This window comes from Pseudophryne corroboree, chromosome 9 (assembly GCF_028390025.1).
Source record: "Pseudophryne corroboree isolate aPseCor3 chromosome 9, aPseCor3.hap2, whole genome shotgun sequence".
Classification (NCBI taxonomy): domain Eukaryota; kingdom Metazoa; phylum Chordata; class Amphibia; order Anura; family Myobatrachidae; genus Pseudophryne; species Pseudophryne corroboree.
In genome coordinates this window covers 364,830,919-364,847,456 of record NC_086452.1, presented here as the reverse complement: position 1 = coordinate 364,847,456, position 16,538 = coordinate 364,830,919, and the positions used below count along the sequence as shown (strand labels likewise).

The following is a 16,538-nucleotide window of genomic DNA, read 5'->3' as shown; positions in this document are numbered from 1 at the left end:
ATAATGTACATTACTATTCACAAAAAAAGTTTTCCAGTACAGTACTAAATATGTGATCACACACAGATCATTTGTTTTTATTTTGTTTTGTAAATGACAAGGCATGGACCTTTGAAATATAAAGCTGACTGATCACTTGTCAAATACTATATGTCCTCTTCTAATACTAGGTGTTCCCTTTACAAAATTGCTCTGTGGGGGACATGCGTAAGGCTGTCACTGCAAGACAGACTCTCGGCTGGAATACATTTGCATTTCAGCACTGCAGCTGATCCTTGAGGAGACTTGACTGGTCAGTCAGTCAGCTAATATCCTCAGCGGTCATGGATTAGGAGAGGAAGGGGGATGGATGAAGGAAGGATCTGTGAATGCTGAGCAACTTCACTTTGCTCACTAGGCCAAATGTACAAAGCCTTAGAATGTGATAAAACGGAGAGAGATAAAGCACTAGCCAATCAGCTCCTAACTGCCATGTCTCAGACCCTGTTTATAAAATGGCAGATAGGAGCTGGTTGGTTGCTGGTTTATCACTCTCCAAGGCTTAGTACATCTGGCCCCTGGTGTGGTAAGCCTGGTGACGGTGGTTGTCATGCTTGTCACATGACATTTATCACTGTCAATCAATACTAGACGCTTAAAGAAAGAACTCGATGGAGAACATTACAAAATTATGTGGTTTTTTTCAGGTGATTTAGGCTATAAAAAATAAAATAAAGAAAACTGACAAACCCCCTAACAACATATTTTTCATGGGACTGCAGATTTAAGGACGTTGCAATACCAGAAACACATGAATTCTGGAGGATAAAACTCTGCACTTAAATTTACAATAAACTGTACTCTCTAAATGTATCTCTATCATCCCACTCTGTGGGTGAAATGCAACATCCTGCGAGATGCAGGTATAGGCGAGTTTCCATCGAGTCTGCCCAATGTTTCAAAGTGGTAATCACTTCACAGCCAGGTTGGTTTTTCCTTTTAAATGTTCGGGCAGACTGGCAAGGATCTCGTCGTTGCAAGTGGCAGGCTATTACATTTCCCTGTGTCACTATAGCACAGGCCAAGCTTGTCACTACCAACTGTCCTCTTTAAAATTCAGACCAGGGAGGAGGGCACACAAGCAAATTACCATTAGATCGCCATAATCTGTTGGCATCACAATCTGTTTCTCAGTTTCCTTCTGAGCTCCAATTGGTGCTGCTGCCTTCCCAGGTTTCTCTGCTGGGCTTTTGTTCTTATTACACAAATCAAAGATCAGCTGCAGATCCAAGACTGAAATGGGAAAAACCAAACAAAATATGCGTAATTATAGAATCACACAGGAAAACACGCAAGTTCTATCATACCATTTTTACACCACAATCCTGGCAAAGCATCTGAGAAGCTTACACTCTAACAACTGAAAATGGAAACGTTTCTATCACGCCTTCTGGAGTCATTACTAACTGCACTGACCCTTGTTCTCCTTCATAAAGGTCCAGATGTCTTTCTCCTCTGTGTTGTGAGCAAAGGTGCAGTTTCCAATATACTGGCACTTCTTGCCATTTTGCACATGGACGCAGATCTGTGTGTGACAAATAAGGAGTAAGTATCTTATTATATAATAATATATCACTCTAGTTGTAGACCTGTCACACACTTGTATTGACCAAAGTACACACTTGTAATGACTAAACTAAACGTGCGAATATAGAAATCAGGCTAAATAAATCAAGGGGTTAATTAAATCCATCAAGATAACAATACTGACATAAGCCAGTGTAAACCGCAGGTTATCTACATCGCTTTCTACAGGCTTTCTGATAACTAGTGAGAGCAAATCACACATGCTTAATATAATTAGTAGGAGTTGTGAGTAGTTAGTCACATTTGTGGCGATACAGTATGATTTAATAGGTGATCCTATACATACACTAACATCAAAAGAGGAAAATTGTGTGATGTTCGCAGTTGGAGGTACCTTTATGAGATTCCTAATGAATTTAATGTTATTAACATCTAAAGATCTGCACCCATAACTGACTGGTCAATACTGAATATTAGTGCAATGTGGTATAAGCAATATGAAATAAGAAAAGGGGATTTTCGTCTCACCTGTAAAATCCTTTTTCGGAAGCTGTGGTGCACACTGGGACTGTGGCGTATAGTGTAGGAGCACTGCGGGCACCAAGGAGTTAAACTTCCGCAGAGTGCAGCAGAGGCTCCGCCTGCCTATGGGACGCCAGTTTGTATCTTAACAAGCCTCAAGAACAGGTACCGGAGAGAAGAAACTGAAAAGAAAAAGGACTGGCACACACACACACACACACAGATATACTGCCCCAGTTAAGAGAGCCATGGCACGGAGTGTCAGCATAAAGAACACCTCAGCAAAGAAGCGTGAGGGCGCGCGCCCAGTGTCTACCATGGCTTCCGAAAAAAGGATTTTACAGGTATGACAAAAATCACCTTTTTTCTGTCAGCCTAGGTGTACACTGGGACTGTAGGACGTCCCAAAGCTGTCCCTTTACGGGTGGGAATGCTCCCGAGCTGCACTAAGGACATGACGCTCACAGGCCGCATCAGCCGAGGCGAAGGTGTTGAAATTTTGCGGAAGACCACGTAGCCGCCCTGCAAAGCAGCTCAGCAGAAGCGCCGTGGCAAACCGCCCAAGAGTGGAATGAGCTCTGACGGATGCTGGAATAGGCCGCCCAGTCAGCAGACAAGCTTGTCTAATGGTAATGCAGATCCAACGGGCCAAAGTTTGTTTAGAAGCAGGCTAGCCATGCTTTTGGACATCGTAAAGAGAGTCCGATTTGCAGAAGGATTCCGTTCTGGCAACATAGGTACGGAGAGCCCGTACAACAGCCAAAGTGACCAAGGACTCCTCAGGAACGTCTGATGTGGTGGGTAGTAAGGACGGAACCACAATCTCTTGATTGATATGGAACCTGGAGACAACTTTAGGAAGATAATCCATTCTAGTACGTAGGACTGCCTGATCTAAGTGGAAAACTAGGAAAGGAGACACAGGGCGCCCAAGTCGGAAACCCGGAGCGCCAAAGCAATGGTCAACAAGAAGACAGTCTACCAAGTAAGCCAAGAGAGATCTACAGAATTTATGGGTTCAAATGGAGCCTGCTGAAGCATCTGGAGGACCAAGGACAAGTCCCATGGATGAACAGCGGGGACAAAAGGAGATTGCAAATGCAGTACCCCCTGCAGAAAAGTGTGAGAACCCAAAGAGCAGACACCTGCACTTTTAGGGAGGCAAATCGAAGTCCCAAAGTCCAAACCGGCTTGAAGAAAAGCCAAAACCCTGGACACTCGATATCTCAAGGGATTGAAGTGACGAGCTAAGCACCACTGAAAGTACCACCGCCACACTCTATGATATATGCTGGCCGAAGACGGTTTTCTGGCTGACAGCAGTGTCGATGACTGGGTCCGAGAACCCCCGAGCTCTCAAGACTGACCTCTCAACAGCCACCCCGTCAAAGCTAGACGGGGTGAAGGCAAGGGCCCTGGGATAGGAGGTACGGATGAAGAGGCAGGCAAAATGGTTCGAGATCCATACATAGGAAGTTTGTGATGGTGACGGGAGGCCATTAAATCTATGAGCGGCTGACCCCAGTGAGTCACTAGAAGGTGGAACACCTCTGGGTGAAGTGACCATTCTCCGGAATGGATGTCTTGTCGACTCCGGAAGTCCGCCTCCCAAGCTTGTATTCCGGGGATGTAAATCGCCGACAGAGCCGTAAGGGAGCGTTCTGCTCAACAGAGGATGTGACCGACCTCTTGCATGGTTGCCCGACTTCTGGTGCCGCCTTGATGGTTGATATAGGCAACCGCTGTCACGTTATCGGTCTGTATCAGGACAGGCTTGCTGAGAAGAGGGCCAGCTTGGCAAAGAGCTCTGTATATTGCTCGGAGCTCCAGGACATTGATGGATAGTCGCCTTTTGAGCTGACCAATGACCCTGGAAGGAGTGGTTGCCAGTGACCGCCCCTCGGACTCGTAGACTGGCGTCAGTGGTCAGAATGACACAGTCCTGGATCAGGAATGGGTAGCCCATTGTGAGATGGGATGACTGAGCCACCACAGGAGTGACAGATGGGTTTCCCTGAAAAGTGAAATCCGGCTGGACGCGAGATGGAGATGTGACCTGTTTCAGCGACGGACATACTCCACCATGTAGAAACAGAAGACCATCTTGCCTAGGACCCTCATGCAAAGATGAAGGGAAACACTGCGTTGTTTGAGGAAAGTCTTGATTAACGTCTGTATACCCACTACCTTGTTCCTGGGTAGAAACACACACTGAACCCTCGTGTCCAGGATCGCCCCTAAATGAAGCATGAACTAGGATGGAGTTAGGCTGGACTTGCGCCAGTTGATCAGCCAGCCATGGGATTGCAACAGCGCTATTGTGACCTTGGGATGCTGTTGTAAGACCACTTGAGACTGAGCAAGGAGAAGAAGGTCGTCCAGGTATGGAAGAATCCTAATTCCCTGTAAGCACAGCTGGGCCGCCATGACTGCCATGCCTTGGTGAAGACTCTCGGTCATGTTGAGAGACCGAAAGGTAGGGCTCGGAACTGATAGTGGTTGCTCTGAACAGAGAAATGCAAGAAGCGTTGATGGTCCGGCCGAATAGGGATGTGAGGTAGGCGTCCTGAATGTCCAAGGAGGCCATGAAGTCTTCCGGTTCTAGCGCCTGCATGATGGACCGGAGAGACTCCATCCTGAACCTGGGAACACGAAGAAAAAGATTCAACTTCTTTAGGTTGAGAATGGGTCTGAAAGAACAGTCTGGCTTTTGTACCTGGAACAGATCTGAGTAGAAACCAGTACTCCTTTGAGAAGAGGGAACGGGAACAATGACCCATGCTGTCAGGAGGGACCTGATGGAAAACTGAAGGCCGGTGGCCTTGCCAACGTCCACTGGCAGGCTGGTGGTAAAAAATTGACGAGAGCGGGCGCTCCAGAAAGGAGAGGGCGTATCCTCTGGATACTATGCCTGGCACCCAAGAGTCAGACGTGGAGGTTAGACAGATGTCCGCGAATAGTAAAAGCCGACCGCCCACCATGGAGGAGCCCTGGTGGGGACCCCTTACGTTATGCTGAAGGCTTGTCGGGTTGCTTAGGGGTTTGACAACGTCCAACCCAGGACTGACGACCTTTCGGTTTGGTAGATTTAGAAGAGGAACCCTGTACACCTCCCGTGTACAGACTGGCCCTTTGTTTTGCCCTGAGGGCGAAAGAAGCGAAAGGAAGGTTGCTTGGACTTTGGAGCAGAAGGCAGAAAAGCAGTTTTGGCAGTTGCCAGGTTAGACACAATTGTATCCAATTCAGGTCCAAAGAGGATGTCTCCCATAAAGGGGAGAGACTCTAAAAGTTTCTTAGAGTCATTATCCGCTCTCCACGAGCGAAGCCACGCCTAGCCGCCACCGAGGCTGCAGAGATTTTGGCAGCAAATGTACCCGAATCTATAGCCGCCTCACCCAGGTAAGTGCTAGCTTCTCTGATATGGTCCACCAATGAGAGCAAACCTGAACGTCGTGTCCCAGACTGGAGACCATCCGTTAGTGCGTCTGCCCAGCTACCGATGGCTAAAGACATCCAGGCCGAAGCAAAGACGCCATTTGAATCCCCCTGAAATATGGCAGCCAAGTCCCTGATGGTCTAGCAGTGGCTCAGAAAGGACACCCACTGCCAGGACCACCGGGGTCTGCTACCTCCCCGCTGGTGGTGTTGCCGCAAGCGCAGGCTCCCACGCGCAGCAGGAAGCCACTTACCAAGTCCCGCTCCGGCTGGGGCTTCTCCGAGGTGGCTGGTGAGAGCAGCCGCGGAGGTCCGTTTACCGGCCGCCGGACGGGTGCTGAATCACGGACACTAGCACTGTTGCTGAAGTAGAAAGAAAAATAAAAAATAAAAATGTAAACAGCCCACTCCTAGAAAAACCATGCCTGTGCTGAAGGCACCAAGTAAAAAATAAGAATTTACTTACCGATAATTCTATTTCTCGGAGTCCGTAGTGGATGCTGGGGTTCCTGAAAGGACCATGGGGAATAGCGGCTCCGCAGGAGACAGGGCACAAAAAGTAAAGCTTTAGGATCAGGTGGTGTGCACTGGCTCCTCCCCCTATGACCCTCCTCCAAGCCTCAGTTAGGTACTGTGCCCGGACGAGCGTACACAATAAGGAAGGATTTATGAATCCCGGGTAAGACTCATACCAGCCACACCAATCACACTGTACAACCTGTGATCTGAACCCAGTTAACAGTATGATAACAGCGGAGCCTCTGAAAAGATGGCTCACAACAATAATAACCCGATTTTTGTAACTATGTACAAGTAATGCAGATAATCCGCACTTGGGATGGGCGCCCAGCATCCACTACGGACTCCGAGAAATAGAATTATCGGTAAGTAAATTCTTATTTTCTCTATCGTCCTAGTGGATGCTGGGGTTCCTGAAAGGACCATGGGGATTATACCAAAGCTCCCAAACGGGCGGGAGAGTGCGGATGACTCTGCAGCACCGAATGAGAGAACTCCAGGTCCTCCTTAGCCAGGGTATCAAATTTGTAGGATTTTACAAACGTGTTTGCCCCTGACTAAATAGCCGCTCGGCAAAGTTGTAAAGCCGAGACCCCTCGGGCAGCCGCCCAAGATGAGCCCACCTTCCTTGTGGAATGGGCATTTACATATTTTGGCTGTGGCAGGCCTGCCACAGAATGTGCAAGCTGAATTGTATTACACATCCAACTAGCAAAAGTCTGCTTAAAAGCAAGAGCACCCAGTTTGTTGGGTGCATACAGGATAACAGCAAGTCAGTTTTCCTGACTCCAGCCGTCCTGGAACCTATATTTTCAGGGCCCTGACCACATCTAGCAACTTGGAGTCCTCCAAGTCCCTAGTAGGCGCAAGACACCACAATAAGCTGGTTCAGGTGAAACACTGACACCACCTTAGGGAGAGAACTGGGGACGAGTCCGCAGCTCTGCCCTGTCCGAATGGACAAACAGATATGGGCTTTTTTGAGAAAAAAACCACCAATTTGACACTCGCCTGGTCCAGGCCAGGTCCAAGAGCATGTTCACTTTTCATGTGAGATGCTTCAAATCCACAGATTTGACTGGTTTTAAACCAATGTGTTTTGAGGAATCCCAGAACTACGTTGAGATCCCACAGTGCCACTGGAGGCACAAAAGGGGGTTGTATATGCAATACTCCCTTGACAAACTTCTGGACTTCAGGAACTGAAGCCAATTCTTTCTGGAAGAAAAATCGACAGGGCCGAAATTTGAACCTTAATGGACCCCAATTTGAGGCCCATAGACACTCCTGTTTGCAAGAAATGCAGGAATCGACCGAGTTGAAATTTCTTCGTGGGGCCTTCCTGGCCTCACACCACGCAACATATTTTCGCCACATGTGGTGATAATGTTGTGCGGTCACCTCCTTTCTGGCTTTGACCAGGGTAGGAATGACCTCTTCCTGAATGCCTTTTCCCTTAGGATCCGGCGTTCCACCGCCATGCCGTCAAACGCAGCTGCGGTAAGTCTTGGAACAGACAAGGTACTTGCTGAAACAAGTCCCTTCTTAGCGGCAGAGGCCATAAGTCCTCTGTGAGCATCTCTTGAAGTTCCGGGTACCAAGTCCTTCTTGGCCAATCCGGAGCCATGAGTATAGTTCTTACTCCTCTACGTCTTATAATTCTCAGTACCTTAGGTATGAAAAGCAGAGGATGGAACACAAACACCGACTGGTACACCCACGGTGTTACCAGAACGTCCACAGCTATTGCCTGAGGGTCTCTTAACCTGGCGCAATACCTGTCCCGTTTTTTGTTCAGACGGGACGCCATCATGTCCACCTTTGGTAATTCCCAACGGTTTACAATTATGTGGAAAACTTCCCCATGAAGTTCCCACTCTGCCGGGTGGAGGTCGTGCCTACTGAGGAAGTCTGCTTCCCAGTTTCCATTCCCGGAATGAAACACTGCTGACAGTGCTATCACATGATTTTCCGCCCAGCGAAAAGTCCTTGCAGTTTTTGCCACTGCCCTCCTGCTTCTTGTGCCGCCCTGTCTATTTACGTGGGCGACTGCCGTGATGTTTTATCCCACTGGATCAATACCGGCTGACCTTGAAGCAGAGGTCTTGCTAAGCTTAGAGCATTATAAATTTACCCTTAGCTATATTTATGTGGAGAAAAATCTCCAGACTTGATCACACTCCCTGGAATTTTTTTTTTTTTTTTTTCCTTGTGTGACTGCTCCCCAGCCTCTCGGGCTGGCCTCCGTGGTCACCAACATCCAAAACTGAATGCCGAATCTGCGGCCCTCTAGAAGATGAGCACTCTGTAACCACCACAGGAGAGACACCCTTGTCCTTGGATATAGGGTTATCCGCTGATGCATCTGAAGATGCGATCCGGACCATTTGTCCAGCAGATCCCACTGAAAAGTTCTTGCATGAAATCTGCCGACTGGAATTGCTTCGAAGGAAGTCACCATTTTTTTACCATGGCCCTTGTGCAATGATGCACTGATTTTAGGAGGTTCCTGACTAGCTCGGATAACTCCCTGGCTTTCTCTTCCGGGAGAAACACCTTTTTCTGGACTGTGTCCAGAATCATCCCTAAGCACAGGAGACTTGTTGTCGGGATCAGCTGCGATTTTGGAATATTTAGAATCCACCCCTGCTGTTGTAACAGTATCCGAGATAGTGCTACTCCGACCTCCAACTGTTCCCTGGACTTTGCCCTTATCAGGAGATCGTCCAAGTAAGGGATAATGAAGACGCCTTTTCTTCGAAGAAGAACCATCATTTCGGCCATTACCTTGGTAAAGACCCGGGGTGCCGTAGACAATCCAAACGGCAGCGTCTGAAACTGATAGTGACAGTTCTGTACCACGAACCTGAGGTACCCTTAATGATAAGGGCAAATTTGGGACATGGAGGTAAGCATCCCTGATGTCTCGGGACACCAGATAGTCCCCTTCTTCCCGGTTCGTTATCACTGCTCTGAGTGACTCCATCTTGATTTGAACCTTTGTAAGTGTTCAAATTTTTTTAGATTTAGAATAGGTCTCACCTAGCCTTCTGGCTTCAGTACCACAATATAGTGTGGAATAATACCCCCTTTTCTTATTGTAGGAGGGGTAATTTAATTATCACCTGCTGGGAATACAGCTCGTGAATTTTTTCCCATACTGCCTCCTTGTCGGAGGGAGACCTTGGTAAAGCAGACTTCAGGAGCCTGCGCAGGGGAAACGTCTCGACATTCCAAACTGTACCCCTGGGATACTACTTGTAGGATCCAGGGGTCCTGTACGGTCTCAGCGTCATGCTGAGAGCTTGTCAGAAGCGGTGGAACGCTTCTGTTCCTGGGAATGGGCTGCCTGCTGCAGTCTTCTTCCCTTTCCTCTATCCCTGGGCAGATATGACTCTTATAGGGACGAAAGGACTGAAGCTGAAAAGACGGTGTCTTTTTCTGCAGAGATGTGACTTAGGGTAAAAACGGTGGATTTTCCAGCAGTTGCCGTGGCCACCAGGTCCGATGGACCGACCCCAAATAACTCCTCTTCCTTTATACGGCAATACACCTTTGTGCCGTTTGGAATCTGCATCACCTGACCACTGTCGTGTCCATAAACATCTTCTGGCAGATATGGACATCGCACTTACTCTTGATGCCAGAGTGCAAATATCCCTCTGTGCATCTCGCATATATAGAAATACATCCTTTAAATGCTCTATAGTCAATAAAATACTGTCCCTGTCAAGGGTATCAATATTTTTAGTCAGGGAATCCGACCAAGCCACCCCAGCTCTGCACATCCAGGCTGAGGCGATCGCTGGTCGCAGTATAACACCAGTATGTGTGTATATACTTTTTATGATATTTTTCCAGCCTCCTGTCAGCTGGCTCCTTGAGGACGGCCCTATCTATAGACGGTACCGCCACTTGTTCTGATAAGCGTGTGAGCGCCTTATCCACCCTAAGGGGTGTTTCCCAACGCGCCCTAACTTCTGGCGGGAAAGGGTATACCGCCCATATTTTCTATCGGGGGGAACCCACGCATCATCACACACTTCATTTAATTTATCTGATTCAGGAAAAACTACGGTAGTTTTTTCACATCCCACATAATACCCTCTTTTGTGGTACTTGTAGTATCAGAAATATGTAACACCTCCTTCATTGCCCTTAACGTGTGGCCCTAATAAGGAATACGTTTGTTTATTCACCGTCGACACTGGATTCAGTGTCCCTGTCTGTGTCTGTGTCGACCGACTAAAGTAAACGGGCGTTTTAAAACCCCTGACGGTGTTTTTGAGACGTCTGGACCGGTACTAATTGTTTGTCGGCCGTCTCATGTCGTCAACCGACCTTGGCGCGTGTTGACATTATCACGTAATTCCCTAAATAAGCCATCCATTCCGGTGTCGACTCCCTAGAGAGTGACATCACCATTACAGGCAATTGCTCCGCCTCCTCACCAACATCGTCCTCATACATGTCGACACACACGTACCGACACACAGCACACACACAGGGAATGCTCTGATAGAGGACAGGACCTACTAGCCCTTTGGAGAGACAGAGGGAGAGTTTGCCAGCACACACCAAAAACGCTATAATTATATAGGGACAATCTTATATAAGTGTTTTCCCTTATAGCATCTTTTTTATATATTTCTAACGCCAAATTAGTGCCCCCCCTCTCTGTTTTAACCCTGTTTCTGTAGTGCAGTGCAGGGGAGAGCCTGGGAGCCTTCCCTCCAGCCTTTCTGTGAGGGAAAATGGCGCTGTGTGCTGAGGAGATAGGCCCCGCCCCTTTTTCGGCGGCCTCGTCTCCCGCTCTTAACGGATTCTGGCAGGGGTTAAATATCTCCATATAGCCCCCGGAGGCTATATGTGAGGTATTTTTAGCCAAAAAAGGTTTTCATTTGCCTCCCAGGGCGCCCCCCTCCCAGCGCCCTGCACCCTCAGTGACTGCCGTGTGAAGTGTGCTGAGAGGAAAATGGCGCACAGCTGCAGTGCTGTGCGCTACCTTAAGAAGACTGAGGAGTCTTCTGCCGCCGATTCTGGACCTCTTCTCGTTTCAGCATCTGCAAGGGGGCCGGCGGCGAGGCTCCGGTGACCATCCAGGCTGTACCTGTGATCGTCCCTGTGGAGCTAATGTCCAGTAGCCAAGAAGCCAATCCATCCTGCACGCAGGTGAGTTCACTTCTTCTCCCCTAAGTCCCTCGTTGCAGTGATCCTGTTGCCAGCAGGACTCACTGTAAAATAAAAAACCTAAGCTAAACTTTTCTAAGCAGCTCTTTAGGAGAGCCACCTAGATTGCACCCTTCTCGGCCGGGCACAAAAATCTAACTGAGGCTTGGAGGAGGGTCATAGGGGGAGGAGCCAGTGCACACCACCTGATCCTAAAGCTTTACTTTTTGTGCCCTGTCTCCTGCGGAGCCGCTATTCCCCATGGTCCTTTCAGGAACCCCAGCATCCACTAGGACGATAGAGAAACACTGGCTTTCCATGGACAGGCAGGGTATAGGGGAGGAGGAGCCTCCGCTGCACTCTGCAGAAGTTTAACTCCTTGGTGCCCGCAGTGCTCCTATACCATACCCCACAGTCCCAGTGTCCACCTGTCATGAGCCACTGCTGCTCATTCCTGTTTGTGTTCTGTGTAACTACAGCATGTCTCCTGTATGTGTGGTTTGAGCAGTTCACCTGTCAGATAGCTAGGCCATTACTTTGTGTTATATGTTTCTATTGGATCAGCATGCCATGTTATCCTGCATTCTCAGTGCATTTCTCATTCCTGCAGGTTCCCTGTGTGTCCAGCTTCAGCTGCAGTATAATTAGGAGTTGTGTGTGTGTGTGTGTGTGTGTGTGTGTGTGTGTGTGTGTGTGTGTGTGTGTGTGTGTGTAGCCGAACAGATGCACTGAGTCTCCTCATCAGAGGGTAGAGTTTCTCTGGCTGCTCTTATTGGTGATTGAACTTTTATTACCCAGCTTGCCCTTCACCCGAGGCCGGCTATAGCTTACTTGTTCCTGTATGTACCTGGTCCCTGTCTTATGGTGGAATCTTGAACACGTGCAGTTGGTGCTATTGCATTGCTTGTGATACCCAGTCCAGTTTGAATCCTGTGTGTCCTGTCCTGCCAGAGACCAGAGCACATTATCCCTATCACCTGAGTTCCTGATTGCACATATGAGACCTAGCCTGGAAGTACTTACAGGCAGCTCCAGCCTTTCCATGCCTTGTATTGCCCTGCCTTGCCTGAAATCCAGGGGTCTCCTGCAGCTAAGTACTCTAGTTATCTGTACCTTGCCTTGCTCTGCCAAGTTCTTTAGGAACTCAGTGCTTAATGATTTATTATTCATACCATCCTGTGTATTGTACATGTATATACGGTCTTGTTGCTAATAACATCCTGTGCTTTGTAGTATATACATATTTTTTGTATTAAGATTATATTCAAACCTGTGCATTGTTGCACTCTTGTACATTTGGTTATGTCTCTCTGTCCGCGTGTAGTGCAGCGGTATCTAGATTGGGTTCAGTGTACGTCTCACTGTACTGCAACCTACTCTTGCTCAGCCTCCAATAGCCGCCTTGTCTATATACTGTATAAAACATGGGGGCATACGAGTACGCGGTGGACCTAATTCACCCTGGAAAGGCGGCTGCTATAGGCGAAGTCTTTGGCTGCAGGAGGCCAAAAGATTGCTGGGCAAGGGTAACTGCGTGAGCGTCACCAAGATAGCCCATAGCACACTGTAGTCCGCGTAAAACCACCTAGGCTGACAAATTATGTTTTTTATGTCTGTGAATTATATGTACCATCATGTGACCGCTGAGTAGACTTCTTCCTTTCTCTATAGCTCCCTCACAAAGGGCCTGATTGACAGACGGACCCAGTGGCGATGTCACAGGCTAATGGCCAATGTATTAAGTATGCACACGGCCTGAGAGTTTTAGTGGGCAGTAACAAGGGGGTGGGAAAGCTGATGTGGGCGTGTCGCTGTAAGCAGCTGCGTCCAAAGACACTCAGTCGCTCACACAGGAGGCCATACTCGGACAGAAACACTGTACTTGCCATAGGGCTGGGGCGAGTTTCAATGGTGTGTCTAAATACGCGCAGTTGTGGAATTCCACTGACCTAAGGCGCTGGAAGTGGATGTCTCAGTCGGCATTAGCATAAAGACGCGGCTGCATCCACCTCAGAATCTACTAATATCCTGAACAACGCGGACTTTACTGGGCATTTTAATAATCTTTGGTGAAGCATCAATCCCACCAGACTAGGAAGAGCTCTGAACTGTGATAGACCCGTGGCTTCTCCACCAGAGAATGTTCCCTAACCACCAGCTAAGTATTTGTGGCTACTAAGGATTCATCACTCTGCTAAAGCATGCAAAGATTCTAAACAATTAAGAAAACCTTACTATGAATTGCTAAGCAATACCTTTCCACTAAGGAGGGGGTTACTCTACATTTACCTACCCAAGTGGAGAAGACCCGTATTATGATAACGTGGCAATAGACAGAGCCTGTAAGACCTTACAGCCTCCGTCTCTTGCCATGTTATCAAATAGAATAAATGTGGCACTATCTGGTCTAAATGCAGACTACAGTTAGATTAATGAATACAACACTAAAGAGTGAAACTTTCCTAGATGTTTTTGAAACGGCATAATTATAAAAAGGCAAAAGGCCGGCTGGGTTGTGCCTTTAACAAAATTGCTATTTTAAAAACATTTAGCAAAATGTGTCCTTCATTAGGAGTGCAGCAAGGTGTCCATAACATCTAATGTAAGCACTCTCCATGCTGCTTCCATGGGTGTAGTAAAAAGTATATTGTTTGGCATACATAGTAGGTCCTTATCAGATCTTATTGTAAAACAATCCCTCCAGAGCTAGAAACACAGTTGGTCATCTTAAACAGCACATGCATGGCTGCAATACTCCACACCAAAGCTCAACTCACACAGATGTTGGGCCAATGGCCTCATCCCTTTATTATTTCCAGTTGTTAAACTGGAGGAAGAGCAGAGGCATTGTTCAGCTGGGGACCACACTGGACAATAGATTTACATAATGGATGCAGTATAGAATTGGACAGGAATGGATACCATCCTCATCAGCCAAATATCTACCTCCAATCACAGCTATTAGATTTTTGCAAGATACTGCAGAAATAGAAATAGCTCCGTGTGTAGGTTCTTCTATGGGATCGGAAGGTCAGCAGTTTAAATAGTACACATTAAATAACTGCACATAAAATGCGACCTTTTGCAAGAGCGTTTTAAGTCGTTTATCGGCTACCGTTCCTGAATACAAACCTATATAATCATCGGCCAGATGATTGTGTATATGGGTATGTACCCAGCATGACAGTGGTATTTTAATGCAATGTAAACAAAATAGTTTTAATTATACTGTGTGTATAATGTATGTGTGCGCCCCTGACTTAGGAACAGGTGTGTGTTTGCACAAAATGTGCAGCATGTGACAATGGACATAAATAGCTGAAACTGACTAACCAGCATAGTGTTCCAGACTTTGCATTCAGCAACATTCAGCTTTCTTACCTCATACTGCTGGGGAAAAGAACGAATGGACGGTAGGGGTCGGATGGGAACCCATTTTTTTTTAGCCTTTGACATCACAAGCAATACTCGCTTATCTTTTGTCCAGCTGCCACATAACAAAAAAAAACAACCCACAATAAATTAGTAAGAGTTAAACAGTTAGCTACATAAGTTACGTGAAAATTATTTTTGTAGTGGTCACCATTATATATTTTCTATAATGTTGCAGGAGGGACACAGGTTTTGTTCTACCCCTTAGTAGGAATATACTGGGACTAAATAAAATAACACTTCTCTCCCATATAGCCCTCATGCTTTCCTGATCCTCCTCAGTTTAGCAGCAGCCCAGCAAGGAGACCAGAGCAAAACGAGGAACAGAATCACTGGTGGTTTAGTCTCCTTTGGGTATTTGAAAATTATGATTTAATGGATCTAGAGGATGCTGATGAAACACGTTCAATGGTCTTCCATATTTTGTTGCTGCAAGCTTGGATCTGTTGCTAAATATAGTCCCAAAAGATTGGAGGACACATTGTAGAAGTCTAATGTATGCATTCCTTGTTGGATACTGGTTTAGATAAGCCCTATTTGTTTTTATTCATTGTGAGTAGCCATTGCTTTAGATTGCTATTTCAATAAAAAAAATTGTGGAAATACAGTACTACACTACGGTAGCTCGCAGCGGCCTGTGATTTCTTTGAATATCCCGTGACGTGGAGATTTTGTCACAATCGTGGATGTCATGACAAGAGTATGTTCCAGGCACTACAAATGATTTCAATTGGTGTATGTGCACAACCTTTAGATAAGAGTCCATGTTGTAACAGTACTGTACCATTTGCACCTTCTTGTCATCTGTTCACTAAATTGTTTTGGTGCCAAGTGCTGTTTCAACAATCTAACAGGAAGCAGCAGCAAAGTACACTGCATCACAACATTAGGATATAATGATGCATGTAATAAAAAATTACACCAAATTATATATTAGATTATACCAGTTACCAGCCTGTCAAAATGATGGAACAGCATAACAGTAATGACAGCGCCGGCAGCTGTGCGTGTCCTTACAAAGCAACACTTGAATTTGTCCGTTTGGCGCCATCTAACGGCCGCTGGCGTGGAAATACTTGAATTCCCCCAGAGAGGTGAGGAGCAGCGTTAGCCTTTTATTATATAGGATTAGTGTATGCAAGCAAATGGTCACTTCCTAACAGACAGATTCCAACTTCCATGTGGAGGAAATTGAATGCTAAGGTATCCAAGATCCAGTTCTCTTGATCCCCTTTTACACATCACTTAGGAGTAGCCAAATGACTTAGCCATACATAAAACTCCTCAGGTCCTGTACAGTAAAATCTAAAGAAACTACACCAAATTCACTATCTACTTCTTTGGAATTCTGAGGAGGCCAACAATAAATAAATAGAATTCACGTTCTAGCTGATATATAAGTAAGCATACAATGAAAAGCATGAACAGTGCAAATTACTACCTTGTATTAATGAAAGTCTTCTTGCCTAAACAAGGGTGATGCGATATCACCCAGGAAAAAGCAGGCGGGCTGAAAATGTTGGGAATTTAGAGTCGGGAAGAATCAGACAACAGAATGGTGGTGGGCAATTGTTCTTGAGAGGAATGAAATTATCACTGGAACACAGGGAGTGATGCAATCTGAACAATACATAAGCTCAAGGACAGACTGTTGATCTGTCCTTCTTTAGGGAAAAAAAAAGACAAGGAAGTTTAAAAAAATAAAATAGGAATTTGATACCAACTGGTACAGTAATTCCTTTTCTCCTAGTCCGTAGTGGATACTGGTGTCTTGTACTTTAGTACCATGGGGTATAGTTCGCGTCCACTTGAACCTGGCACTTTTAGTGTGTGCTGGCTCCTCCCCTCTATGCCCCTCCTACCAGATTCAGTCTAGGAAAACTGTGCCCGAGGAG

General features: G+C 46.6%; 1 protein-coding gene across 1 annotated transcript in view; it reads right to left on the bottom strand.

Annotated features, from left to right (window-relative positions):
- The window catches only part of LOC134958822 (zinc finger CCCH domain-containing protein 7B-like), a 296,536-nt gene that overhangs the window by 24,781 nt on the left and 255,217 nt on the right, over nt 1-16,538 (bottom strand). The window contains exons 20-22 of the mRNA XM_063941538.1: nt 14,593-14,698; nt 1,456-1,564; nt 1,130-1,272 (exon numbers count right to left, since the gene is read on the bottom strand). Coding sequence (XP_063797608.1) covers nt 1,130-1,272; nt 1,456-1,564; nt 14,593-14,698 — 358 coding nt within the window. The remainder of the gene's footprint in view (nt 1-1,129; nt 1,273-1,455; nt 1,565-14,592; nt 14,699-16,538) is intronic.